At 39.3% G+C, this 27,762-nt stretch overlaps 1 protein-coding gene across 1 annotated transcript in view; it reads left to right on the forward strand.

The window, feature by feature from the left end:
* The window catches only part of LOC135226697 (dedicator of cytokinesis protein 3-like), a 141,271-nt gene that overhangs the window by 60,200 nt on the left and 53,309 nt on the right, over positions 1-27,762 (forward strand). The window contains 9 exon segments of the mRNA XM_064266407.1: positions 27-127; positions 2,087-2,253; positions 3,227-3,344; positions 3,904-4,036; positions 5,346-5,460; positions 16,637-16,796; positions 17,145-17,417; positions 17,715-17,905; positions 22,070-22,183. Of these exon segments, the coding sequence (XP_064122477.1) occupies positions 27-127; positions 2,087-2,253; positions 3,227-3,344; positions 3,904-4,036; positions 5,346-5,460; positions 16,637-16,796; positions 17,145-17,417; positions 17,715-17,905; positions 22,070-22,183 (1,372 nt within the window).

The following is a 27,762-nucleotide window of genomic DNA, read 5'->3' on the forward strand; positions in this document are numbered from 1 at the left end:
CTAATGTAAGTTATTTTCTATTTCAGTGAAAGGTTTCTAGTCAAATTATCAAAAGAAGGTTTCTTCAACTATGTAGAGAAAATCCATAGCAACTGTACGATTTTTACGGTAAGGATATAATTACTACGTGTAATGTGTGTGTTCAAAATGGCACGAAAGTCCACATGCTTGAAAATATCATAAAATCCATGTGAGAAGGCAAGTGAAAACCAGGTCTTGGAACAAGTACTTTCATAGTTTATTCTACATTTTCAAGTTCACACTGAATGCAAACATAGTTTACAGAGCTTTATATACAAAATTGAGTAGTGGTGGGTGGAGTTACAGTTTCTTGATTCAGCCAGCATGTTTTCCAAACAAAAAACTATAACTCTGCACACCATAGTCACTTTTGTATGTAAAGCTCTGTAAACTATGATTGTACTCGGTGTGAACTTTAAAATGTAGAATAAACAACGAAAGTACCTGTTGCCATAACAGTTTTCACACGCCTTCTTACATGGATTGTATATTAACGTTGTGTGTTGTAATGGGGATAAAGTGATGATAATGTGGGTTCAGTTTAATAACTGTAGATACTTTTTGATTGGAATGTTTGTCAAGTAAAATTTTGTAACTTGGAGTTCAAGTCAAGTTAGCTGGCATAAGTCACATAGGTATAAAATCCTTGTATAAAATAGCACAGTACAGTACAATTTTTTTTTTGTAGAGTATGTTTATACATAAATATAACCATTACACATCCTCTGTATGTCATTCATTCTAAATCATCTGTGCATTATAAATGATATTGAAAACAATATAAATGCTTCCTAATGACAACTGCTGTAAAACTACTTTCTATGGAATTCATAATAAGAAAGAATATAGATGAATAGTTGAATATTGACATGAACATAATACTAACTCCGCACACAGTAGATTTCAGCAGCATTAACATATAATTTTCTTTTTTCAAGAATACAGTGGTCCCCCCGTATTCGCGGGGAATGCGTACCAGACCCCCCGTGAATAGTTAGAACCCACGAATGTTTGGAACCCCTATAAAAACGCTAAAAACAGCCTATTTTGTTAGTTAAACCTCAAGAAAAAACCACAAAATAAAAATTTCATACTTTTTTTTTCTTTTTTTTTTTTTAATAGTTTTGTCACAAAAGTGCATTTTATGATGAAATTGATCAAAAAAACCCAGGAATTTGTGGATATTTCTCACAGAAAAATGCCGCAAATGTTGGCAAAACTTTTCTGTGGGGGAATAATGCGGGGAAACATTCCCGAGCGAAATCCGCGAATGTGTGAGTCCGCGAATCCGGAGAACGTGAATACGGGGGAGTCCACTGTACATTTTTTTCGTTTAATGGTTTGAATGGCTCGTGTATGCATTAAAGAATGAACATGGTTACATTATATGTACACGTATTACTGTCTTCAGTCCTGATATCATAGTATTTAGTCATAAGTAAGAGTTGGTGTAATGAATATGAAAAAAAACGTTACAAAGCAGATTAAACCAAACTTTTACATTGTTATTTCCTCACTGTTAAAAAGAATACACTGATTAACCAACCCGACTGAAAGTCTCCAGATGTAAAGAATGTAGATCATATATCTCTGTCACCTTATCAAGTTTCTCTGCTTTGTTTCCTTTTGCATAGAGACTATAAAGTCTACCAAGAGACTGATAGGCAGAGGGAACTGCCTTGTCTTGCTAGATCTGAGGGATGCATACTTTCACTTAACAATCCACCCTCTCTTTAGGAAGTTTCCTTGCTTTTTGCTTGTATGGTTGGGCCAAGTGTTCCAGCTCCAGGCCCTTAATTTTGGTCTCTATGTGGCCCATAAAATTTTCATCATGACTCTAGCTTTTGAATGTTCAAATACAAACTATTATAAAAGGCCTTTATATCAAATTTTGCCATTCATGAATTGGCCAGACCTCCAAAACTTACGGTAAATTGAGGTGAAATTTTACCATCGTTGCTAAGAGTGTAATTCTATGATCATCAAGTATGATGTGTATAAGTATTAAATTTTTTAGAAGTGACTAATACTAAGGCAACCTTTCATCCTTAACGGACTTGGGAAGTGCATGACTTGGCCTCTGAGTTGTATATTGTTGCCCATGTCGTCAGAGTAGGTCGGATGCTCTTCTCCGAGTCTGTTAAAAAATCGTCTTCTCACTGTTACAGGAGGCCACACGGTGTGGCTCTTTTCAGATTAGCCCCATCGGTGCTGCAGGGAGCAGATGGAGAGGTAAGGAATGAAGTCAGTATCTAAGAAATTAGTTTTTCTTTTGTAGATGAGATAATGATGAAAGAAAGAAGGCTGTGGCATGGATGTATCCATTGCACATCCCCAGGGAAAATGGTATATTTAATTATAGTGTTAGGTGGGCTTTTGTTGCATCATAAGAGTTGGAAAACCCAGACCTTGGATAAGAACTGTGAGGAGGGACAATTAGAGATGAGTGGAGTGTTGTAGAAGATATAACATGGGAAAGACATGCGTAGTAGAATTTCAGAGCCCTGTTGCATCATACACAGTTGAAGGCAATGATAATGATGATATGTAAAGTGGTCATTTTGCAATTGGCTGGCCTAAGTAGGCTTAAAATTTGTTAAAGATTACTCAATATGTAGTGACTTTGGTGCTTACAGATTTACAGCTTGGCCTTTTATGTTCAATTTGATATTAGTTTGAATATAGCAATAACTCTGTATTTGATTGATTTAGTATTTTCTTTTAATAGAGAAATGCAAAAGTAATTTATTTTGCAGTACAGTATATAGGTTCTGGAGTAGATTTATTTAAATTTTTCATTAATACAAACAGAAAAATGAAAGGCATTCAGATTGACATTATGAAGATTATTTTGTGATTTTTTTTCTGTATCATGTTTTGACTATCGAACATTATCAGAAATTGTCATTGTATGATGCTAATTTTGTTGATATTATTATTTAAATATTTCACCTGGAGGTAGAGGGTATTTGCATAATGAAGGTTCAACCTTTTATAACCTTATTAAAGAGTAGAAGATTTATTATAACAAACAGAGGTTAGCTATCAGTTCACATTTAGTAAAAAATGGAGAAAAGTGTTTATCTCCTGACATCACAAAATATAAATAACTCTGCCAAATGCCAAAAACCCTACCTATTACACTGTAGTTTTATTGTAATTGTGACTGAATATGAGTTTTTTATCTCTCTCTCCCATCTTGTAGGTTGAGTTAACAGGAAAACTCTTCTCGTCTGATGAGAAGGACTTCTGGCAGCTACCTGAGTTAGTCCTCAAGAAACAATCCAACAAATATTCAATTATGTCAAATAATGCAAGTTATGGTAAGTAGGAGTAAACTGATAATAAGTAAAACTATGCCAAATAGAACTAGTATTCTGTATTTTACTGTTTTTGGTGTCGGCTGATAGCAAATTTATTAAATGTATTTTATGTATGCATTATTGTATAGCCAATGACTTTGTCTTGTATTTCTGTGGTAATTGAACTTAATCTCTTATGCGTATAAGTATTGCCTATTGGAAAATTGCTGGTAGACTGTAAATATGAAGTAAATTTGTACAATAACAGTTTAACTTTTCAATTAAGCAGCTTGCTTTGTGATAGCACAGGTTCCCACCAGTAGTATTAGGAGTTCATAAGGAAAATAACCTATGTTTATATTTTAAACACACCATCTTGTTTGAAAATTAGATTAATTTTTTATAACTGGATGTTAAATTGTCGGAGGGTTACTTTCAGCCAGTTTTCTAATTATTTGTTAGTACAGTACGTAGTGGGTCTTAGCGATTGATTAGTTGTTTAATTTTGTTTTTGAAGGAGTTATTTGTTAGTATTGTTAATTGGTTTAATATTGGTGTAACTTTTCAATAAATTTTCCAGGCCTGGTTGTAAGTGTGAAGGTGGTCCATGGTGAACTAGAACAGGCCACAAAAGAAAATCCGCTATTACTGAAGAATGTGTGCATCACTAAAAAACTTGGCTTCTCTGATGTCATCATGCCTGGAGATGTCAGGTTTGTGTTGTTTAATATTTTTTCAGTATAATGATGTGTCCTCAATATGTATTTAGTTTTACTGTATTCAGAAATGATGGTAAGCACATAGCAGCTTGGTTTTTATAGATTCCTTAATCAGGGAGTTTTCTGATTTTTATAATTTGCTACTGTATAGAAAATTAACGTTGAAAGAATTTGTCCCCAGATAAGTAGCTTGTTATATTAACTGTACCTGCTAATAAAGTTAGTGCTTGCTACATGGATGTTAAGTATTTTTCCTTGACATAATTTCCTGTTGTTTCATCCACTTTTGAAATACTCTATCTTGTATACTATTCTGTATATGAAATTGAACTAGTTTTCTTTGTAGAAATGAAAGTCAATAGTATTTGTATCTTTTTTTTGTGAAACTTTTTTAACTGCTCCAGTTGACAACAATCAGTTGAGACCAGAAAAAATAAAAAGGAGATAGTTTGCACCAATTACAGGTAATATTTTTGTTAAGAATAAAATTTTAAGGATAGAATTTAGCATAGCAGATTGTTATAGAAGATAATTTTCTAAATTAGAATGATAAAAGATTAGATTATTAGGACATTGTTATAAAAATGAATATTCAAGATTAGGTTAATGGGAAATTGTTGTAAAAGGAAGTGTTCAAGATTAGAATACGTTTAATTGTATACTGTTATGAAATGAAGGTTTTGAGATTAAAATTATAGCAAATTGTTATAAAAGGAAATGTTCAAGATTAGAGTAATCTGATATTGTTATACAAAGCAAATTTTCAAGATAGAAGTATATGTATAGAAAGTGTTCACAGAATGAAATTTTCAAGGTTTATGGAAAATTTTTATACATTAAATGTATAGGATTACAATCACAGCTATTTTTTTTTATAAAATAAAATGTTTGAGGTAAGCATTATAGAAAATTTTCATATATGATTGAATGTTTGATTAAAAGAAATTAAATTTTCAAGATTGCAATTATAGCAAATATGCCAATTTTCTGTCAAACAAAAATGAGCTATGAGTAATTAGTTAATGCTTCATAATGTATTGAAATTCTATTGTATTTTCAAGTAACTGAAAAGCTATAGTCAGTCATAATTTTATCCAAAGATTCATGTATAAAAGTAGAAGAGAATTTTGATCATGAAGTGGGAGTTTGCTAAATATATCAGCAAAAGACACACTAATAAGAAAAAGCATTTTAGATGGAAAATTATGATATCACCATGTAAGAAGCAGATCTGTTGCTTAGTTATATGCAAAATTTGCTTTGCTCTAACACTGATGTACAACTTGTTTTTCGATGATTTCAGAAATGATCTTTATGTAACGTTGAACAGTGGAGAATTTGAGAGAGGTGGAAAATCTGTAGCAAAGAACATTGAGGTCACAGTGTTGGCCTTGGATACAGATGGACAGCCCCTTGAGGTAGGTTTTGTCTTTGATACTTTTTGTATGCAAGCTTCTGATTTTGTCATGTGTTTAATTTTGCATTTGTGTTTCAGTGTTTTAGAATATTATTTAAAATTTTCTCAAGTGTGTACAGATGTCCAAGAGTGATTTCATTTGGATAGACACCCTTATATTATATGTATAAGAATATACCATTTGTAAAAATCGGTTTAGTTGTTGAAGTTGAGCAACAAGCAACTGAAGGGCTGGGAGAACCACCTGCTAATGGTGTATCACTGCTGTCTAGACTCCTTGCTTGTTGCTGGAGCCTAATATGGTTGTTTTGGAAGTGTTTTGTCTTCTCTCTTTACTTGCCTTCCTTATGAGATGGAGTTTGATAAGCCTTATAAGATGGAATTTAATAAGGAGTATATGATCATCTTGCAGTATAATTGCAGCAAGATTGTTACAGTCTAAGTTTGTATCCCTGTCACAAATGACTAACTGGGGTTCATCTCAGTTTTCAAAGAGTAAGGCCGTAAGAAAGCCTGACTCTGGCATAGGGCCTGGAGATCCGCAGCATCATGTATACCAGGCCGAACAATTATAAACAGAAGTGAACAGGAAGCTGGCATTTCTGGATGTGAAAAAATTAACACACATTCTTTGGTCAATAAATCCCACCCAGGATGGGAGTCTTCATGTAAATATGAACTTTTGTACATGGAACTTACCCAGCAGATATACAGTAGAGACCCGGTTCACGACCGTATTAGAACTCGACATAATCGGATTTCGCCACTAAATTTCCAATAAACTTTGTATCTGTTTTCAACCAAAAAACCAGTTTCCGACCCCCCCCCGACCATATGATTGTTTGTAAACAAAACTGTTTCCGCCAGCTGCCGCTAGTTGGCGTCATCCAGTGCTACCAAATGTAGCATAATTTCATGTTTTTTAGCATAATTTGACCCAAGAATTGGAGCTTAGCATAATTTCTTTCACACTTAGGGTTCTAGTACAATTTTAGATGTTATTTCACTAAAATTTTAAATAAAATGCAGAAATTCCTCAATTCATACAGCTATAGTGAATGTATCTTCAAGTGAAATTGCCTCAAAAGCAGCACTAACAAATGAGTTAATTGCTAAGTTTGAACTGAACCAAACTAAGGAATGTTAATTTGTGAATATAAATAAAGATCCACAGTGGCATGACAAACAATCAGTAAAGTGTTAATAATGTTTTTTCTCATGAGTAAAGAATACTTACTTTTTTTCCTTTTTTAAGTTTTATTTTTTTTCAGTAATCAAAATTTTAATTATGTCTGAAGTGATTTTTACCACAATTTTCAAGTATTTATTCATTGTGTATGTGATCTATTTAAAGAAAAAGTGTTTCAGTGGCATGATAATGATCAAGTAATAAGTACGTATGTTTTTCTTCTTCCTAGTAGAGACTGGTTTGTTGTTTACCTTTTTTTTTTAGTTTTAATTTTTCAGGAAATATCAGAAATAACAAAATGTATATTTGAAGTAATTTTCACACATTTTCAAGTATTTATTAATTGTTATGTGACCTGTTAAAGAAAAAATGGTTCTGAGTGGCATGATAATGATGCAGTAATAAGTAAAAACTTGTTGTTTTTTCTTCACATTTGTATGTGTGATCTTCACACATTTGTCAAATAGTATAATAGTGATTGCATATCAAATAGTAGTGTACTAGTGATTGCGTATGTGATCTATTAAAGAAAAAACGGTGTTTTATTACGAGGTTTCCTAACATCATCAAATTATTAGTTATAAATTGTCTGTTCGTCACTTTTATCATTTCACCTAATATATAAATGTTTTTGAAATTTCCATTACATCGTTGTTTTAGCTCAAATGTATTAGAGAAATGAGATAATGATAGATTAATAGCATAATTCTGCACAAAATTGCACCACCTACTTGGCATAAATTCTTGCTTGGACCGACTAGCATAATTAGCAAAACGGTTGGTAACATTGGTGACACCACTCAGTGACTCAGCATTGTTTAAAGTCGCAACTAACTGTTTACAAACATTCAAACATGTGTCGTGTCTTGTACACCTTGCGCGCATTTCGTTTGCTTTTCGGTGGTATCAAGTAGACATATTCTAAAACCATGCTCACTCTTGAGACGCGCGTTTCAGTAGCAAATGCAATACGTATTTAAGTGTTAAGTTGGAGTGAAGGCAATGTTACGTACGTAGGTTACATGTGCGGTTCGGTAGCGAATGCAATCTTTAAGCTTTGTTAAGCTTTCCGGTAAAGAAGAAGTTAGTCATAGTTTATATCAGAGAAGCTACTATGCCATATTAAGTGTAGTAATCAAGAAATTAAGAAGAATCAAGAATAGTAAGAATCTTTTAATGTCGTACTGTAATACGTTAATGTTTACGTGTAAGATTTGGTAGTGAAACCAGTTACATACGTAACATGTTTCGGGTTCGGTAGCAACGCAATCTAAGCTTTTTAAGCGTCGCCGGTAAAGAAGAGGTTAGCCTTAGGTTTACTCAGAATCCGCTACGGTATACATTAATTATAGAAATTAAGTAGATTCTTTTATGTCTACTGTAAAAATACGTCATTGTTTACTTGTGAGATGGTTTGGTAGTGAAACCACTGTCACATACGTAACGTGTGCCGTTCGGTAGCGAACGCAATCTTAATCAATTTCGTTAAGCTTGCTGGTAAAGAGGAGGTTAGCCTTAGCTTAATCAGAGGAAGCCGCTATGGTAAGAGGAATTATAGAAATTAAGAAGATTCTTTATGTCTACTGTAAAAAGACGTCAATGTTTACGTATGAGGTCGGTAGTGACACAGTTTACATAGCAAGCGTGCGGTAACGAACGCAATCTGTATGCTTCGTAAAGCGTCCTCGTAAAAAAAAAAAAGAGGTTAGCTTGATATTAAACTCAGAGATGCTGGTACGTAATGGTATAGTAATTAAAGACATTAAGAAGATTCTTTTACTTATGTGTACGTATATATGTACCATTGCAGTACATAATAATTGTCAAGTCCAATAAGCTTGAAACCAGCCCTGATATGGACAATTTGCCGTAAAAGACGCACCTTTTTTTATAAGGACATTTATGAAACAAAAATCGTTAGTATCATAAACATTACATTTACTGAAAGATAATTTTCAAGCGATTTTGTATACAGTATTGCAGTCGACTCCGTAAAAGATTTACCATAAATTAATATCGAATGTGAATGTTTCTAGGCTTATAGCGAGATATGGTTTCTTTACTACCATAGTACCCGATATAAACCACCAGGGCTGCGCTATGGTTTGTTTACATCCTTAAATGCCGACTTACTGTAGGCAAATTTTTGCAAGTTTTGATAAATATAGATTGGGTTTAATTTTAATAGTTATTAATGACTGTAATAATTAGACTTGCTTTTCAATGCTTTATTATGTTAGCAACACGTTTTATGCCATACCCACTACACTACGTTCTACTACTATTTACCTAGGTAGCTATGGAGCTTGGTCAACAATCAGTGGACACAGGGTAGCTTTTCTTTTATACTGTATATTACACATTTAAAATTATAAATATACATTTAACATGATATTTATTTAACTTTTAACTTATTAGTTGTAATTTACATGTAATGTATTGTATAAAAAGGCAAGGTTAGGTAATAACTGATGGTCAAGAAACGGATTAATCCATATTTTCAGTATTTCTTATGGAAAACTTGATTCAGTTTCTCGAAATAATCGAATTTCGACGCTCCTTCTGGAACGAATATCGTCGAGAACTGAGGCTCTACTGTACTTAGCTATAGACTCCGTCGTCCCCGACAGAAATTCGAATTTCGCGGCACACGCTGCAGGTAGGGTCAGGTGATCTACCGCCTGCCGCTGGGTGGCAGGAATAGGAACGATTACCGTTCTAGAACCAGATTTTCTCTGTCGCGGTAGTGTCAACATACGTTGTTGCTACCTCCTGACTTGAGTTTCGTTTTTCATCGCCATCGACCTTCTGGGCTGTCTTTTGCAGGGAAGTACTGGTCTTTGGTTTGGCATACGCTTTATTAACTTTTTAATGAATTGGCTTCGAAATTCGAAGAATATATTACGTGAAACTACCGAATTTTCGGTAGACACTCATATATTTTGCAATAAGGGAAATATTAATATTTTTTTTTTTTTTTTTTTCACTAATACGTGTATAAGTGTTTAGAACTTTATGAATGAAATATAAGATCTAACTTCCTACTTTAGGAGTCAGAAAGCATATAACTAGATACGCCTCCTTTAGAAGCTTTAAGAGCTCTCGTTACTAAACGAGCAGTTAGAGTATTGACAATTCTAGTAGTTGTTGCATCCTCATCACCTTCTTACTCCACAGAATCTACAAATCATATGTGCAAATTTGAAGATAAATGGATGGAGCTCAAAAGGCGAGCTCTAAAAAGGTAAGAAGTGAATATAGTGTTCCCAGTGCAGTGGAGGGTGCGTCTGATCGGCTCCGTAGCGCTTCCAGGCCTAGACCTCTTCCAAACTCCCAGACCCAGTGGAGGAGGAAAGTCGACAGCCGCAGGAAGGTTAGGGAGAACCCCCACCGGTAGGCGTCCCCTCGGCAGGTTCTGTAGAACGTCCCAGACTGCCAAGGATAGCCATTGATAAGGCATCCTTAAAAAAGTGCGTCTCTTAATCTTACATCCGAAAAGACGAAGAATGTATGTTTGGAGTTTTCGATGATCTTGCGCGTTCCTCTGAAAACTAAGAGAACACTGAGCAAGAGCCAGCCGCTGCCAGGAAGCCGCGTTCCAGCAAGCTAGCATGAGCTACGTTCCAATAGCCAGCAGCGAGGCGCGTTCCAGCTAACAGACTAGCGCGAGCCGCGTTCCTACAACCAGACGCGAGCCGCGTTCTAGAATATTTTTCTTGGCGCAAGGCGCCTTCAAAGAGACGAAGCGCCAGCCTGGCGCAAATTGCGCCAGAAAAACAGACGGCTAGAGCAAGGAGCCTTATAGTAGAGTGGCAATCAGAAACGATCCTTCCATTGAACGTTTCCGGGCAAGAGGCTCTTCTAAAAGGGGTTAGTAGGGCGCTCGAACTATCGGGCGTACGGGACCTTCCACGCAAGCGGAATGTTCAGGAGCGAGTCTCCTTTCTAGCTTGCGGAACATTCCAGGCGCGCGGAGCAATTCCAGGCGTGCGGAACATTCCAGGCGCTAGGTGCAAGGAGCCAGGCGCCAGAATATTCCTAATCTTCTTATGAGAGAGAGGTCAGTCGCGAGGCTCCTCTTTGAGTTTTCAACTTGAGCAACTTTCCCCTGGCAAAGGCGCAAGATGTCGCACAGGCGGCCGTCGCTTTTGCCAGAAGGATTCTGATACGTAAGAGAAGCCATTTTCCATTATTCAGAGGACTCTCTCCTTCATTCATGCTCTTCCCTCGTTTATGAAGAGGCAAGAGCTTGGGAGTTTTCTTATAAGAATCTCATCGACGTTTGGGTATGATGGCGGATAGGAAATATCTACTTCCTTCCGTAAACCCTACAGATGAACAGGAATTCTGTCTCTTCCATGATTATGAGGAAATCACGAAGATTTAAAGAGTTCCTGGATTAACTTCCTTCCTTAAGGAGATATATATCTCTTTCTATCGTTCTATTAACGAAAAGAACGAAGATAGTAAAAAATTTTTCCTTTCTCTATCTGCCTCGGCACGGAAAGAAGGTAGTAGAGTATCTGCTGTATGAGAATACGATACGGCAAAATCATAAAGCACATACCGTAGTTACTTCTTTGCTGAGCAACTCAATTACCAGTATCCTTCCAGGAATTTCCTAGGAAGGACTACGCTTTAAAGGGATGATTGTAAGACAAACACCTACTTAGCTTCTAGATTTATCGAAGTCTTGTTTCGCTTAGATATGCATTATAAGAACTTCCTGAAGTTCGATAATAATTTTATAAGATTCCTTTATTAAATGGAGTAGCTTGCAACTCTGGAATAGTAAGGCCAGTCGGCTAACGAGACTGCTATCGCTTAGACACCAACGCAGTATCATGTAGGTGTCGGTCATGAGTGGTCGGTTACATGTCTCTCTCCTGCGGGATGGAATGACTAACCGTGTTCTCTCCCCTACAATCGTGGTTTTAGCCTCGGAGTGAGGGATAGTTTAAGCAAACATAATTAAAATATTGTCTGCCTTTTTGCTAAGAAGCTTTCAATAAGTAAGATATTACAACATTTCAATGCTGTTTACCGTAGGTAACATTTTTTAAGGATTCTAACGCAGCGGAACTCTATTATTGTATAATGCTCTCATGCTTACGACAAAGCATGGCTTATTAGAGTACATGCTTAGTGAGAAGATGAATGTAGTAGAGAATTCACTTTAAGACTACGGTATGGTCAAGTCTTATGCACATACCGAGGTAACTACAGAATTCTAGTATCCTTACAAAGGTTTCCTAGATTAATGCTGTTTACCACAATTGTGACAGTTATTATAAAGGATTCTAATACGGCAGAGCGCGATATATAATTCTCTCATCCTTTCGAGAAACGCACACAACCTTTTAGAATCAGATATTGCTCAAGAGAAGTTGGGTGAGTCGGATGGGAAACATTCTCTTAGTGGCAGAAGTTGTTTCCTGAATGGACTATACTACGTATATAAAAGTTTTTTTCCCACTAAGAACGGAATTAACATGTGAAGCATGTCGGGTACCATAAAGGCATAGATGTTATGGCACAATAACCTAAAAGAACTAGAAGGAAGCGCCAGCCTGGCGCAAATTGCGCCAGAAGCACCATCCAAGATTTCTCGTTTTTAGCGATTGTTCATAACCGAAGAGTCCAGTAGCCTCTGGACAGCAGGCTCGGTAACGGCAAGATTCGTTCCTGATTTCGTTACCCATTTATCGAAAAGGGGTCGCTTACAAGGAATGATGAAATGATTTATTTTAATCACTAGGCCAATTCCACGACTCTCTCATATTGCAAAGAGCATCGAGAATCTCTTTTTTCGCCCCTGTTCGCGTTAACAAAAGAGAACCTATTTGGGAACAGACACGGAACGTAACGATCCTTAAGAGTTCGATGCAAGATTTTGCATGTCCGTGAGACTTTCTCGATCGAAGATAATAACTGTTAACGTATGTCTAACATTTATTGAAAAGAGTTGTGAGAACCTGCGGAAAGTCTTCTTCATAGATCTCTTTGTAAGGTAGAAGACGAACAGGCTTCCTTTAGACTGCTTCTTTTTCCTCGAACCAAGAGAGGTAGCAATATAAGATATCTTTAAATTTAAAGAAGGGGAATAAACTTTAGTCATTTTTCCCCTAGTTATAAATTCTTAACAGATATTAAGATAAATGGGCGTCAAAGGAAGAGAGGATGTATGCCTCATTTTGGCCTTAGAGAGGTTTGGATTCACAGAAGTCACGTTCTTCTCACAGCATGTTCGTAAGGCTTTTCCAAGAGTATCTGGATATTCTATCAGAATCTATTATAAATAGACCTACCTCTCCACTCGGAGTCTGTCCGCGTGCAGACTGACCAGAAGTGGACATGAATGAGAGATTTTTTCAAGGTAAATGACAATAGTCATGGCTAAGACATAGAATTGCTGCAGATCGTGCTAGATGGAATGAGGAAACTGTCCTCTTCCGATACCTCTGTGAACCACATAGCGAGGTTTTTTCTTCACTTTCAGAGTGGAAGAATCACCTATGTATATATCTCGCTATCAAGAACGCAGTAAAAGGCTATACTCTGTCTCTACAAGGGGAATTATAGATAACAGAGGATTAAGATCTTCGGGATCTTATACGATACCGCATACGACAAGAGTAGGATATCATGTACTTCGAATGGGATCTTTTTGTGGCCACGAGATCCGTGTTCCGACAAAATGGAACTGCTCCTCATCAAACTTCTTTGAGGAAGTTTATGAAGGAATTCTTTGTTTCTCTTAGCCCTAAACGACCAAGAAGACAAGTGAATTTTTCGTGCATTGGAATCTCGCATCAGATTCAATGGAGACTCGGCAATGGGTTCTTGCCAGCATAGTATGTCTGGCAAAAGAACTAAATCCTCTTATTCCTGACGCAACACTTTCAGATAGAAGTTTCGTTGCCCAGGCAGGGTACTTACATTTTCATCTACAGAAGAAGAGATGGTTTAAACGTTTGCCTACAGAGTCTTCGGGGTGCGATGAGGGCTCAAAATGCTTCCCAGAAGGTATTCAGCAGGATACAATAAGAGCGTAGAAATCAGGGTTCCGCCCAATTTCAGCTCAGTCTCCTTCGACTTCCAGACTCCTTCCTTCCTTTGGGCAAGGATAGGAAGATTCTGCAACGAGGAACCTCATCAACATGTAAGAAGAGATCTCGTTAGCAAAAGAAGTGTTCATGAAGGATCCTCCTCGGAGGAAGACTCTTCTCTCTCGTATTGTTAGATATCCTGTCGTTACTATTGTGTAGCTGACTAAAATCACCTCCCCTTGCCAGGGGCCAAAAGCTCAAAGGGGAAGAATTTCTTCCACCCTTCTCCAGTCTCCTGATAAACTATGTGGTTGTTCAGGACTCTCGGACAATGTAGCGCCAGCCAAGCGCCAAATGCCAATACAGGCGAAAAACGCAGAGGCGGACAGTTCCAAGGAACTCTGTCATGGTCGGATATTGAGAAGGAGCGGGCCTCCAAACCTGGCGCAAATGCGCCAGAGGCGAACAAATTGGACCAGATATAAGAGTGTCCGAATCTGGACATCGCCAGACAGCCTAGAGACTCTTCCAAGCTCGAAGCTCCAGCAAGTGTGGAGGAGCCAAGCCAGGCGCGAGGCGCCAGCCAGGCTCTAGGAGCCAAGCCAGGCTCTAGGAGCCAAGCCAGGCGCGAGGCGCCAGCCAGGCTCTAGGAGCCAGCCAGGCTCTAGGAGCCAGCCAGGCTCTAGAAGCCAGCCAGGCTCTAGAAGCCAGCCAGGTGCCATGCAGGTGCCAGCCTTCTTCAAGGCTGGAGGTCCAGTCAGGATTGAGGATCCATCCAGGCGCAAGGCTCCTTCCAGTAAAGAGAAACCTAAAGCTCTGTCATGTAAGAGGGCTAGTCCCCATTGATATGATACAGGTAAGGCTCTGCCATGTAAGTGGGTCAGCCCCCATTGGCACGATCCGAGAAGGCTCTGTCGTGTAAGCGGGCTAGCCCCCATTGACATGATCCAGAAGGGTTTGTCAGTCATAGGTCCCTACCTCGCTGAAACTCTTGAGGCATGCAGACTCATAGACAGTAATCATGAAGTCTTCTGCCAGGCTCCAGGTGCCTTCCAGGCGCAAGGCACCAGCCAGACGCAAGGCTCCAGCCAGGCGCGAGGCGCTAGCCAGGAAGGAGGAGCTAATCAGGCACCAGCCAGGCGCGAGGCGCCAGTCAGGCGCAAGGCGCCATCCAGGCGCGAGGCTCCAGCCAGGCTCGAGGCTCCAGCCAGACTCTAGGCGCCATTCAGGCGCAAGGCTCCAGCCAGGCGCGAGGCGCTAGACAGGTGCTAGGCGCCTGCCAGGCATGAAGCGCTAGCCAGGCTCCAGGCTTCACCCAGAAGAGATCTATATCAAAGAACGCCCTGGCCTTCTTTGAGACATTGTGATCTCCTAAGCACTTGATAAGTGCATTGATGATTCCTTCAAACAGCTGAGAATTAAAAGCGCATGAAGTGCGAGCTTTTCCGAATTCTTGTTCTTTCCCTAACAATATGTCATAAGGACATATTAGCTGTCACATACGGGAGAGGCAACTCTGTGTTGACTTCCCATTATCCGAAGGATGTCAAGATAACATTCGAGGGATCCTTCTCTCTTGGTTGATACGTGTCTGCGGATACATTGCTGGGATAGGGAGCAGATACTGATCCTTAACTAGTGAGTTAAATTTTATTTAACGTCATGTTTTTTCTTTGGGTTGTTTGAAAGGAGTTTGTAGATAACTTTTCAACTTAAGCACTAACCCTCGTGTTAGGATCAGGTGATCGGGATCGGTGTTGTGCTCCTTAATTATGCCACTAGGCATAGGCATATTGTCATGTAAGAGGCTCTGTCGAGTAAATGGATAAGACCCCATCGACAGACCCACAAGAACTCTTAGCCATAGGTCACATCCTCGCTGAGGCTCTTGAGGCGAAGCAGATTCCTAGGCATTAGCCATGGAGTCTTCCGCCTGATCAAGTAGGAATCAAGGTTTTATTTATTTATTACCTACAACGTATGTTGTTTACCTGTCTATTCAGTAAATAGTTGTCTCTTTCCCACCACCAAGGGTGTCAATCAGCTAAGTATATATCTGCTGGGTAAGTTCCATGTACAAAAATGATATTGTTAAGATACAATAAAGTTTTTTACATACTTACCTGGCAGATATATACGATTGATGGCCCACCAACCTCCCCTCAGGAGACAGGTGGAAGAGAAATCTGGTTCTAGAACGGTAATCGTTCCTATTCCTGCCACCCAGCGGCAGGGGCGGTAGATCACCTGACCTACCTGCAGCGTGTGCCGCGAAATTCGAATTTCTGTCGGGGACGACGGAGTCTATAGCTAAGTATATATCTGCCAGGTAAGTATGTACAAAACTTTATTGTATCTTAACAATATCATTTTTATATCCTTGTAATGAAATGCAAATTCAGGATAATGGTCATGTTTTCTATGTACTATTACAGTAATACAGTGTACAAACCTGAAGTCTTTTACCTCTAAACCAACCTGGTACATTAGTCTGTTGCTGAATGAAGAAGTGATGTGGATAGTCGAGCTCCCAACCCTTTCATTTGCTGCTGCTAATTAACTACCTCGTTCCCAAGCAAACTTCAAGCTTGTATATATTGGATGCATTTTAAATATATATCAAATGCAGTTGCCCTTGACATTGGTGTTCGTTATTATTTTATGAGATTTGTTGTAGTGCAGTGCATAAGGTTGTTTATTGTTTATCTTTTGCATTTAGTTTACAGAAATGACTAAAATTGTAATTGTGCCATTTTCTAGATTTAAGAGTGCAAGACTGTTTGAAGTTAAGGATTAAAAGTATTTGTAGCAATTGAAAGAAGCATCAAGATAATGTTGGAGGAGTTGTGAAGAACAGAGGCCACCAACTGCTTTGTTTTTCTTTTACTTGATGTATTGCCGCCTCTTTTTGAAACAACAGTATTTTATTATCCTTTCAGTGCATATACAGTGGTATGGGTCATGAAGGAAGCACTGAGTATGCTTCAATGATCATGTATCACAACAATTCTCCACGTTGGAATGAAAGATTAAAAGTTGCCATCCCTATAGACCAGTTTGGAGGAGCTCACCTGAGACTGGAATACAGACATTGTTCAAGTAAGTTGAAATTTGTTTTTTATAAGTGATTTCTTTTAAGTTTGTTTTAAAAATTGTTAGATACCAAGTGATTTCCACTAGAACATATTTTATATTTGATTAAAGACATTGTACAATGTGTAGTACCAGATTTGTTAAAAGGTACAAGCTGCATTTTATTAATTAATTGTAGAACTTTTTGATATTATATATACATCCTTTTCACAGGTACATACTTGAAAAATAAGTATTCTCAAACTTTTAAAGAGTGGCATACAGTATGAAGAAAAATACATAATTCTAGGTTAAGATGATAAAAGAATTATTGGAATACATACTTATGTCTTTTATATGTCTTTTATATTACAGCTCGAGAAAAAAATGAAAAGAAACTGTTTGGCTTTTCATTTATACGGCTCATGGACGATGAAGGCGGAACGACCTTCCGTGATGGCTCTCATGAACTTTGTGTTTATAAGTGTGATGAACGTGCACGATTAAATAATCCTGCGGAGTACCTGACCATGCCGTTTCTTTCCAAGGAGGCGGTAGACTGCATATATTCTTTACCATTCCAGCGATCCCCCAAAGAATTCATAGTTATTGATACATTACTTTGCTCAACTAAGCTTACACAAAATGGTAAGGATCAGATTGCTGTTATTTGTGCTGAATCAGTTATGCTGTGAAACTTCTATGGAAACTAATAATTAATAGTTCTCTTCCCACAGTAACTTGATCAACTTTTACCTTGCCCTCAACTTCCATCCTTAATTGAAGAGTGATTCATTTTTAGCCAATCATTGAGGATCTGTGTAAAATATATTTTCCATGATATGTTGTAATAGGTTACCCTTAAGAATGGTTGACTCCTTGTATTTCGGATTATTACATATTGTTTTTTGTTCTTGATTTATGATTCTCAACTTTGTTTTCCAGTTGATCTGCTTTCACTTTTGAGATGGCGTTCAGCACCCGATGGCATTGGAGAAACTCTGTCGAGAGTTACTCGGGTTGATGGCGCTGAAACTGTCAAGTTCCTACAAGATGTTTTAGATGCCCTTTTTGCCATGTTCTCGACAGACGATGGCAACTCCACTCAGCATTCAGGACATGTCTTCCAGGCACTAGTGAGTCCATCATAGTTCTGTAACTTCTTTTCTTGTATTCTTTGAAAAGTGATTTAATTTCAAACATATTATTGTTTTGTTACTTTGAGAATATATATAGTAACTTTAAGGTTTTTATGGATTACCTTTAAGAAAAGCTAATCCAGTCACTGGAGCTTGCTGAAATTGATGTACAGTGGGCCCCCCCCCGTATTTAAGGGGGGATGCGCACCAGACTCCCTTGCAAATAGTTGGAACCTGCGAATAGGTGGAACCCTTATAAAAATGCTTAAAACCTCCTATTTTGTTTGTTAAAACTAAAGAAAAACCCACTAAAAATTTTCATACCTGGTTTTTTTAATTGTTTTATCACAAAAAGTGCATTTTATGATGAAATTGATAAAAAGAAACAGGAATTTGTGGATATTTCTCATAGAAAAATACCGCAAATAGGCGAATTTTCCTTGAATAATGGGGGTAAATGTTCCAGAGAGAAATCTGTGAATATGTGAATCTGCGAATCCGGAGAACGTGAATACGGGGGGGGTCCACTGCAATTCGCTAATAGTTAGTCAGTGAGAGGCCCACCCTCTCACTTGACAATCAGTCACTTTTGCTTCAGCCACCATGCTGTCATCACATTAGGCTTTGCTGGACCAGTACTGTAAAACATAGCTGTTATAGAAAATTTTTTTCCTGTGATTGTGATTAGGATGGTAGATGGCCTTGGCTTATATTCTGATTTTGATTTCAACTGTTGTAAGACATTAAAAAATTGAATAATGAAATAGTTGGAAGAATAATTCACCATGAATACGTAAAAGAATATTCTATGGAAATAGATGATTTTAGTTAGAATTCATAAATAAACTTACAAAGGATGTTTGTATTTAAAACTTAAAAAGGGAGCTACTTTATATATTATTTAAATTACAGAAGTTATGAAAATCTTCATATATCAGTAAAGTAAGGGCAAAAAATAGTCTCAACACAAGCAGAAAAAGCCTGGCAAGAAAGACAATCCAACTATTGGATATGCAGATCAAAAGGACAAGTACTTACAGTACCATGTTAGCAGTGAGACATTACTGACTACAGTGGGCCCACTGTATTTGCATTTTTAAAGGGGTTCCAACTATTCGTGGGTTCTAGTTATTCATGGGGGCCATCTGTTATGCATCCCCCGCACATACAGGGGGACCACTGTAAGTGCAAAAAGGTGTGAAAGGCAAAAACACAGAATTAAATCCTAGGAAGTGCAGTATATGGTCTACTCTGAAGGAGTCAAGAGAATAATAACAGGCATTAGTTTCTCTCTCTCTCTCTCTCTCTTTCTCTCTGAGACTGTGTGAAAATAACACAAGAATAACTACTGCTGAAAATTCTGTTCATTCACATTCGACAGTGTGACTTGACTCCTTCCTTGTTAAACTCCAAGCAGATGCTGGTTCAGTAGTTAATGGACTGTTTATTGGCTGGATGGCTAGGCATTTGAGAGGTTAAGCTCAATCCATGTTTCTCCAGACTTATTTATTTAGTGATTTTAAAGTAAAAAAAAAAAAAAAGATAACCCTGGCATTTATTTAGTGATTTTAAAGTAAAAAAAAGATAACCCTGGCAAAAGCCTCAGATTCTACTTTTTGGATCCTTCAAGTCATTATCAACTGTTCTGGGGTCTTGGCGGCTCTTTCCTCATCCCCAAAGTTGCTATCATAAATAATGATTTTGTTGTTAGATTTCTTTTAAAAACAATGAACATTTTTATGGAGGCACTCATTACATATGACTGATGTGTTTGCCTCTCAACCCTACTGAGTCAGACAATAAAAGAAGAGAAACATCTAGTGTCTTGGGACCTACGGATACTGTATGTACATGCGCCAAATTACTGACTCTCTCACATTTTGTTCTTCCTTCTGAAGAACACTGTTTAGTGTTTGTTTGTTTGACAGTTCTAGTGAATTATAAGAAGGGTTTGTAAAGGAAAATTATTTTGTTTAGGAAACAAATGAGGGACTTGTGGGGAGTTTTGTGTTTGTAAAGGTAGTTAAAGTGAATTAACCCTTAAACGCCTAAGGAGTATAATAAAAATCGTCTCCCATATGCCGAGGAGGTCTTGGAGTGAGTGCCGAAGCGGAAAAAATATTTTTTTCAAAAAATCCCAGCGCGCTTAGTTTTCAAGATTAAGAGTTCATTTTTGGCATGAAATTTTTTTCAAATTGCGCTGTGAGCAAAATGGTTAAAGCTAACGAGTTACTTTTTTTCGTTGTATTGTACACTAAATTGCAATCATGTTGGTATATAACACATTGTAAAACAATCAAAGCAACACAGAGAAAATATTATCACAAAATGATGCATGAATTCGTGATGCGCGGACGTGAAAAAATGTTTTTTTTCAAAAATTCACCATAAATCTAAATATTGTTTTAGAGACTTTCAATTTGTTTCAAAATGAAGATAAAGGATTGAATATTACTATACTGTAAGAGTTTTATCTTACAATTGCAGTTTTCGACCACTTCGGACGAGTTAAAGTTGACCGAATATCAATTTTTTTATATATTTTTTTATATGCAAATATTTCAAAAATGAGAAAAGCTACAACCTTCAATTATTTTTTGTTGTATTCTACATGAAATTGAACACATTTTCATATATAAAACGCTATGAAACGCCTAATATGAAACTCCTGATATGAAACTCCTAATATGAAACGGAGCAAATATTCCGAGAATGCGACTTACGCATTTTGGAGATTTGCGGCGGAGAATCCGCGCGCAGAGGAAAGGAGTTCTTTTTTAAAATTCACCATAAATCTAAATATTTTGCTAGTGATTTCGAATTTGTTTCAAAATGAAGATAAATAAGTGAATATTACTAGACTGTAAGTGTTTTAGCTTACAATTGCGTTTTTCGACCATTTCGGTAGAGAGTTGACCGAACGTGGTTTTTTTCTATTTGTCATGATTTATATGCAAATATTTCAAAAATGAGAAAAGCTACAACCTTTAATTATTAATTGTTGTATTCTACATGAAATTGCGCACATTTTCATATGTAAAACTTTATGTAACAGCTAATTTAAAATGGTGCAAACATTACGACAATCGCACGTATGATTTTTTCAGAAGAGTTACTGCGCGGACGTAAGGAAAATTTTTTTTTTTTCATAAATTCACCATAAATTGAAATATTGTGCTAGAGACTTCCAGTTTGTTGCAAAATGAAGGTAAATGATTGAATATTACTAGAATATAAGAGTTTTAGCTTACAATTGCATTTTTCGACCATTTTGGTAGAGTCAGATTTGACCGAAGGTAGAAATTTTGGTACTTATCGTTATTTATATGAAAATATTTCAAAACTGATAAAAGCTACAACCATGGGTTGTTTTTATTTGTATTGTGCATGAAATTGCGCACATTTCCATATATAAAACTTTATGTAACGGCTAATTTAAAATGGTGCAAACATTACGACAATCGCACATATGATTTTTTCTGAAGAGTTACTGCGCGGACGTAAGGAAAAGGTTTTTTCATAAATTCACCATAAATCAAAATATTGTGCTAGAGACTTCCAATTTGTTGCAAAATGAAAGTAAATGATTGAATACGTATTACTAAAATATAAGAGTTTTAGCTTACACTTGCGTTTTTCAACCATTTCGGTAAAGTCAAAGTTGACCGAAGGTTGAAATTTTGGCACATCGTTATTTATATGAAAATATTTTAAAACTGATAAAAGCTACTATCATGAGTATTTTTTTGTTGTATTCTACATGAAATTTGCACACATATTCATATATAATACTCCATGTAAAGGCTAATTTAAAATGGTGCAAAAATTGTGTCAAAGTGACAAAATAATTTCTGAGATGTGTCACTGATACTTTTTAGTGCAATAAGAAAGAAATTCGTGCGTAACGATTGTAATCAAAACAGCGCCTTGATCCGTGAGCTCCCAGCATCCCCCAAGGCACGTGATTCAAAAGTTTTCGCCTGGTAGGCCTATAAGTATTTTTCCACGAATTTTAAAAAAAACTTTTCTATGTCGACGTAAATTACGTCCAGTCGGCACCCAAAAGACAATTTATCTTGACGTAAAATACGTCCAATAGGCGTTTAAGGGTTAAGTCACATTATTAGTAGGATCCCTGTCTGATTATGTCGTATTTTTCAGGTCTTTATATTTAGCCTATTAGAAGACACAAAATTTGAACATTTTAAGCCAGTCATGGATGCCTACATTACTGGACATTTTGCTGCTGCTTTAGTATACAAGTAAGTTGTTCAAGTTCAGTATAATGGTGGAAGTGAGACCTATTGCAGTAATGTTGTAAGAAAGGTTTAAGATAATAACTGAAAGAGTAGCCTGATCATTTAAGTTTGTAATTCATTGCAATTTATTGGTTACTCAGTAAAAGGCATAAAGATTCATGGTATAAATTCTTGCTATTGACCCACAAATTTGGTCAAGAAGTGTATTACTGCTAAGGTAGAAACGGTCAGTGATTGATGAAAGCAACAAGAATGTTAATGTATATACAGATTGATCCCAGTTTTATTATTGCCTCATATAGCCAGTACGTATTGTATTTTCTTCTTGACTGACTTCTAGAAATATTGAAATATTTGTTTTATACATTCAACTTCCCTGCCAGATATATACTTAGCTATAGACTCCGTCGTCTCCGACAGAATTTCAAATTTCGCGGCACACGCTACCGGTAGGTCAGGTGATCTACCGCCCTCCCCTGGGTGGCAGGACTAGGAACCATTCCCGTTTTCTAATCAGAATTCTTCTGTCGCCCGGGCCATCAACATTGTTGTTGGTTCCTCTCGATTGGTTTTTCTTTTTTCACCGGCAATTGATCTTCTTGACCGACTTTTGGTGACGTATCTGGATTGTTGGATTGGCATACGCTTTTGTGGACTGTTTTGTGGACTTGATTTTGGAATTTTCTTTAAAAATGTCTGACTCTGGAATGGTTGTGAGACGTTGTGTGAATGTAGGCTGTAAGGTGAGGTTGCTGAAAGCTTCGGTAGACCCTCACACGGTCATGCAGGGTTGCAGGGAGTATGAATGTTCTTTACTAATACTTGTAAGGAATGTGAGAATTTGAGTGAGAACGAATGGAAGAATCTAACTTATTTTTTAAAAAAGTTAGAGAGAGAAAGAGTGAGGAAGGCTTCTCATAGAAGTTTAAGTAGTTCTAGATCTGAACTAATTCCTAGCTTGGGATCTTCCCCAAGGGTAAGTATTGCTACTTCTCCTTCCATTGCAGCCCTTCTCCTATTGCAGAACCTGTAGATTCAGCGAAAGAACTTGCGGATCTAAAAGCAGCCTTCAAGTTGATGGAAACAAAATGGCTGCCATACAAGGTAAGGCTAGTGATTATTCAGTGGACAGTGATATGAGTGTCCCCAGTGTAGTGGAGGGGGCATCTGGTCGGCTCAGCAACGCTCCTAGGTCTAGACTTCTTCCAAGCTCACATGCCCAGAGGAGAAGGAATTGTCGAAACCGAAAGGAGGTTGTGGAGAATCCCCACCGATCAGGTGTCCCTTCGGCGGTTTCTGTGACACCCCAGACTGCCAAGGATCGCTATTGTAAAAGCGTCCTGCGTGAGTGTTTTTCGTCGTCGGGATCTTCATCTCCGAGACGTGATTGGAGGGATTCAGATCGATCTGGCCATCAAGAGGAGTTGGAAGGCTCCGCTATTGATTCGAGCCCAGAAAACTTCCCTGAGGAGTCTCCCTCGGAGTGAAGAAGGCAAGAAGAGCCATTCTTTCAACCAGAGTGGTGGAGAAGGAGGCAGGAGGTGGAGGCGATGGACTCCTCCCCTCCTCCTTCCCCTCCTCCCGAAGAGGATAAAGAGGAGGTTACGAAGAGATTCATGATGGCGATGCAAGAGCAGATTTAGTCTTTTTGTAGGAGTCCTGTCAAAGGAGCCTCCTAGAAGGAAAGACTCTTCCTTCCGATCAAAAGATCCTCCAGACGTATGGAGGTATCTGCCGCCAGGATCGATACTCCTACTCGAGGGTGAGGTTTCCGGTACGAACCTGGATGAACCTATCAGACGTCTGGCACCGGCCAAGGGAGTGAGGAGTCCTCCCCCCAGGAGGCAGGAGCCAAGAGCCAGGAGTGAGGAGTCAACCGGAGGCAGAGCAAGAGCAGGAGTGTGGAGTCATCCGGCAGGGAGGGGCAGGACCTCCAGGAGGCAAGAGGCCAGGAGGCAAGAGGCAGGAGTCAGAGTCAAGAGGCAGGAGCCAGGAGCAAGAGGCAGGAGTCAAGGAGGCAGGAGGGCAGGAGCCAGGAGTCCGGAGTCAGGAGGCAGGAGTCCGGAGTCAGGAGGCAGGAGTCAGGAGCCAGGAGGCAGGAGTCAGGAGGCAAGAGTCAAGAGCCAGGAGGCAGGAGTCAGAGACTCGTTCCTGGGAATTTATGACTCTTCTCCAAATAGGAGCTCCTCTCCTTCAGAGCGTAGGAGGTCTTGGAAGGACTCTTCCTCCAAACGTGAACTTTCTCCTTCGTCTGATCGAGGTAGGTTTAGACGAGTTGTCTGATGACGAACCTCCTGCTAATGAGGGACTCTCGAGTTATAAGGTCTTAGCCTCATTATTGCTTCAAGAGTTTGGAGATTCTCTTAGTCCGGCGGCTCCTCCTTCTCCTCGGTCTCTCTTTTCGAGCTCGGCTACGGCAAAATCTTCGGCCTTTTTGAAAATGAAGCCTGCAATATCGATGAAGAAGGCTCTCCATTCTTTAGATTCTTGGATGGACAAGAAGAAAGAGTTAGGAAAGACGGTATTCTGCATGCCTCCTTCCAAACTACATGGAAAGAGAGGTATTTGGTATGGGACAGGAGAGACTATGGGTCTTTCTCTGCCTGCCTCTGCAGATGCGGACTTTTCCAGTTTAGTGGAGGCCTCTAGACGTCACTCCTTAGGATCGGTCAGAGTGACGTGGAGCACTTCAGAGTTGAACCACTTTCTAAAAGGACTTTTTGTCACTTTAGAGGTGTTCAACTTTCTGGATTGGTCACTCGGAGTTCTGGCCAACAAATCTAAAGATCCGGAGTTTCTTAAAAACCCAGAGATTCTCCATAGCGTCCTGTCTTGCATGGACAAGGCAGTACAGGACGGTTCGGGTGAAGTGGCTTCCCTTTTTGGTGCTGGTCTCCTGAAAAAGAGATCAGTATATGGATCCCTGTTATCAAAAGGGGTTTCTCCGAGCCAGAGGACTGCTTTATTGTTCGCTCCCCTCTATCGGATCATCTGTTTCCTTCTCAGTTAGTGAAGGATATATCTCGCTCGCTAACTGAGAAGGCGACACAAGACCTACTAACACAAACGTCCAAGAAAGGACGCCCTGTAGTGTCGGCGATTAAGAAGGACTCTCGTCCTCCTCAGCAGCCCTTTCGTGGAGGTACAGCGGCTCGTCCCCCTGCCAGAAAGAAGAGCTCTGATAAGAGAGGAAGGTCTTCCTTTAGGCCCTTCAAGAAAACCAAATGACTTGTTGCTCCTTCAAGCACCAGTGGGCGCCAGACTCCTGAACTTTGCAGGAGTATGGGCAAAAAGGGGAGCCGACCCTTGGTCAGTGTCGGTCCTAAAGAAGGGATATGTAATCCCCATTCGAGAACAGCCCTCCCCTAACATCTACGCCTCGGGAACTGTCAGCGAGGTACAGAGACCGGTAATGAGAAAGACTCTCCTTCAAATGGTGGAACAAATGTGGGAAAAGAGGCCATCGAACTTGTGCAGGATCCACACTCCCGGGATTTTACAATCGCCTTTTTCTAGTATCAAAGGCATCGGGGGGGTGGAGACCAGTTCTGGACGTAAGCGCTCTGAATCGCTTTGTTCAGAAAAAGAAGTTTCGCATGGAAACGTCCGCCTCAGTAATGTCAGCTCTTCGTCCAGGAGATTGGATGGTCTCTCTGGACTTGCAAGACGCATATTTCCACGTTCCCATTCACCATTTGTCAAAGAAATATCTTCGTTTTGTAATAGGAGACAAGATCTTTCAATTCAGGGCTCTGTGCTTCGGTCTGTCTACAGCTCCGCAAGTATTCACCAACCTGATGGCGAATGTGGCAAGATGGCTTCACCTAGAGGGAATAAACATCTCCCTCTACTTGGACGACTGGCTGATCAGGGCCAAGTCGGAGATTCAGTGCTTGGAGGACTTATCAGTAACAAGGAACATGATAGAATCGCTGGGATTACTCGTGAACCTCGAGAAGTCGCAGCTGATCCCCAGCCAGAGCTTGGTCTATCTGGGGATTCAGATGGATTCTCGGGGTTTTCGAGTATTTCCTTCGCGAGAAAGAATCACTCGAGGTTGTCGAAAATCTCGAGCTTCTTAGAGAAAAAGAACAGTTCAGCGAGGGATTATCTGAGCCTCTTAGGGACCCTGTCCTCACTAGAAAAGTTCTTCTCTCTGGGGAGGCTTCACCTTCGCCCTCTTCAGTTTTTCCTGAAAGGGGTGTGGAGTTTTGGAAGACGGGACAACTCTCGGACATTCTTCCCGCTTCCACAAGAGGTAAAAGATCATTTGAAGTGGTGGATCCTTCCTCTTCAAAAGAACGAAGGCGTATCGCTTGTCCCTGCAGAACCCAGGACCAAGTTTATATGCCGACGCTTCGGAGTCGGGATGGGGAGCGACGTTAGGAGCAAGGGAGGTGTCAGGCACCTGGACAAAGGAACAGGTGTCCTGGCACATCAATTGCAAGGAACTAGTGGCCATACACCTAGCCTTAAAGTTCTTCGAAGAGATAGTCAGAGGCGAGGTGATACAGATAAACTCGGACAACACCACGGCTCTGGCTTACATACGCAAGCAAGGAGGCACGCACTCTTTCTCCCTCTTTCAGTTAACAAGACACCTGTTAACCTGGACAGAAGAAAGAGGCATAACTCTCCTCACAAGATTTGTTCAAGGCATCAAGAATGTGAGAGCGGACAGACTGAGCAGGAGGAATCAGGTCCTTCCCACAGAATGGACTCTACACGAAGAAGTGTGTCGAAGTCTTTGGTCCCTGTGGGGGAGACCTCACATAGACCTGTTTGCGACGTTCCTCTCCAAAAGAATCCGAGAGCCTTCGCAATAGACGCGTTTCTCCTGGATTGGTCGGGTGTGGACGCATACGCCTTTCCCCCGTTCAAGATCCTGGGGGAAGTGCTCAGGAAGTTCGTAGCTTCGAAGAACACGAAGTTGACGCTAATAGCCCCATTTTGGCCAGCCCAGGAATGGTTTACAGAGGTACTGGAGTGGATAGTGGACTTCCCCAGATCTCTTCCAAACAGACCAGATCTACTCTGACTGCCTTTCGACTATCGAAAGACTTGTCAGAGCGAGGGGCTTTTCTCGCAAGGCTGCGGGCTCTATCGCTAGAGCCCGCAGAGCTTCGACGAGAAGAGTATACCAATCAAAGTGGGAAGTCTTTAGGAGGTGGTGTAAGAGTCAGAAGCTGTCCTCCTCCAGTACCTCTATAGTGAATATTGCCGATTTCCTCCTCTTTCTGAGAGAGGAATCACACCTTTCTGTCTCAACAATAAAAGGATACAGAAGCATGCTGTCTTCAGTATTTTAGGAATCGAGGGTTAGATATTGCAAGCAACAAAGATCTACACGATCTGATTAGATCCTTTGAAACTTCAAAGGCAGCTACTCCGAGAACACCTAGTTGGAATCTAGACGTGGTACTGAAATTCCTTTCATCGGATAAATTCGAGCCTTTACATCTGGCTTCCTTCCGCGACGTCACTAGGAAATGCTTATTCCTGGTGTCTCTCGCTACAGCCAAGAGGACGAGCGAATTGCACGCTCTAGATTCCACAGTGGGTTCAAAGGAGATGCTGCCATCTGTTCTTTCCAGA

Source organism: Macrobrachium nipponense, chromosome 15, assembly GCF_015104395.2.
Source record: "Macrobrachium nipponense isolate FS-2020 chromosome 15, ASM1510439v2, whole genome shotgun sequence".
NCBI classification, from domain to species: domain Eukaryota; kingdom Metazoa; phylum Arthropoda; class Malacostraca; order Decapoda; family Palaemonidae; genus Macrobrachium; species Macrobrachium nipponense.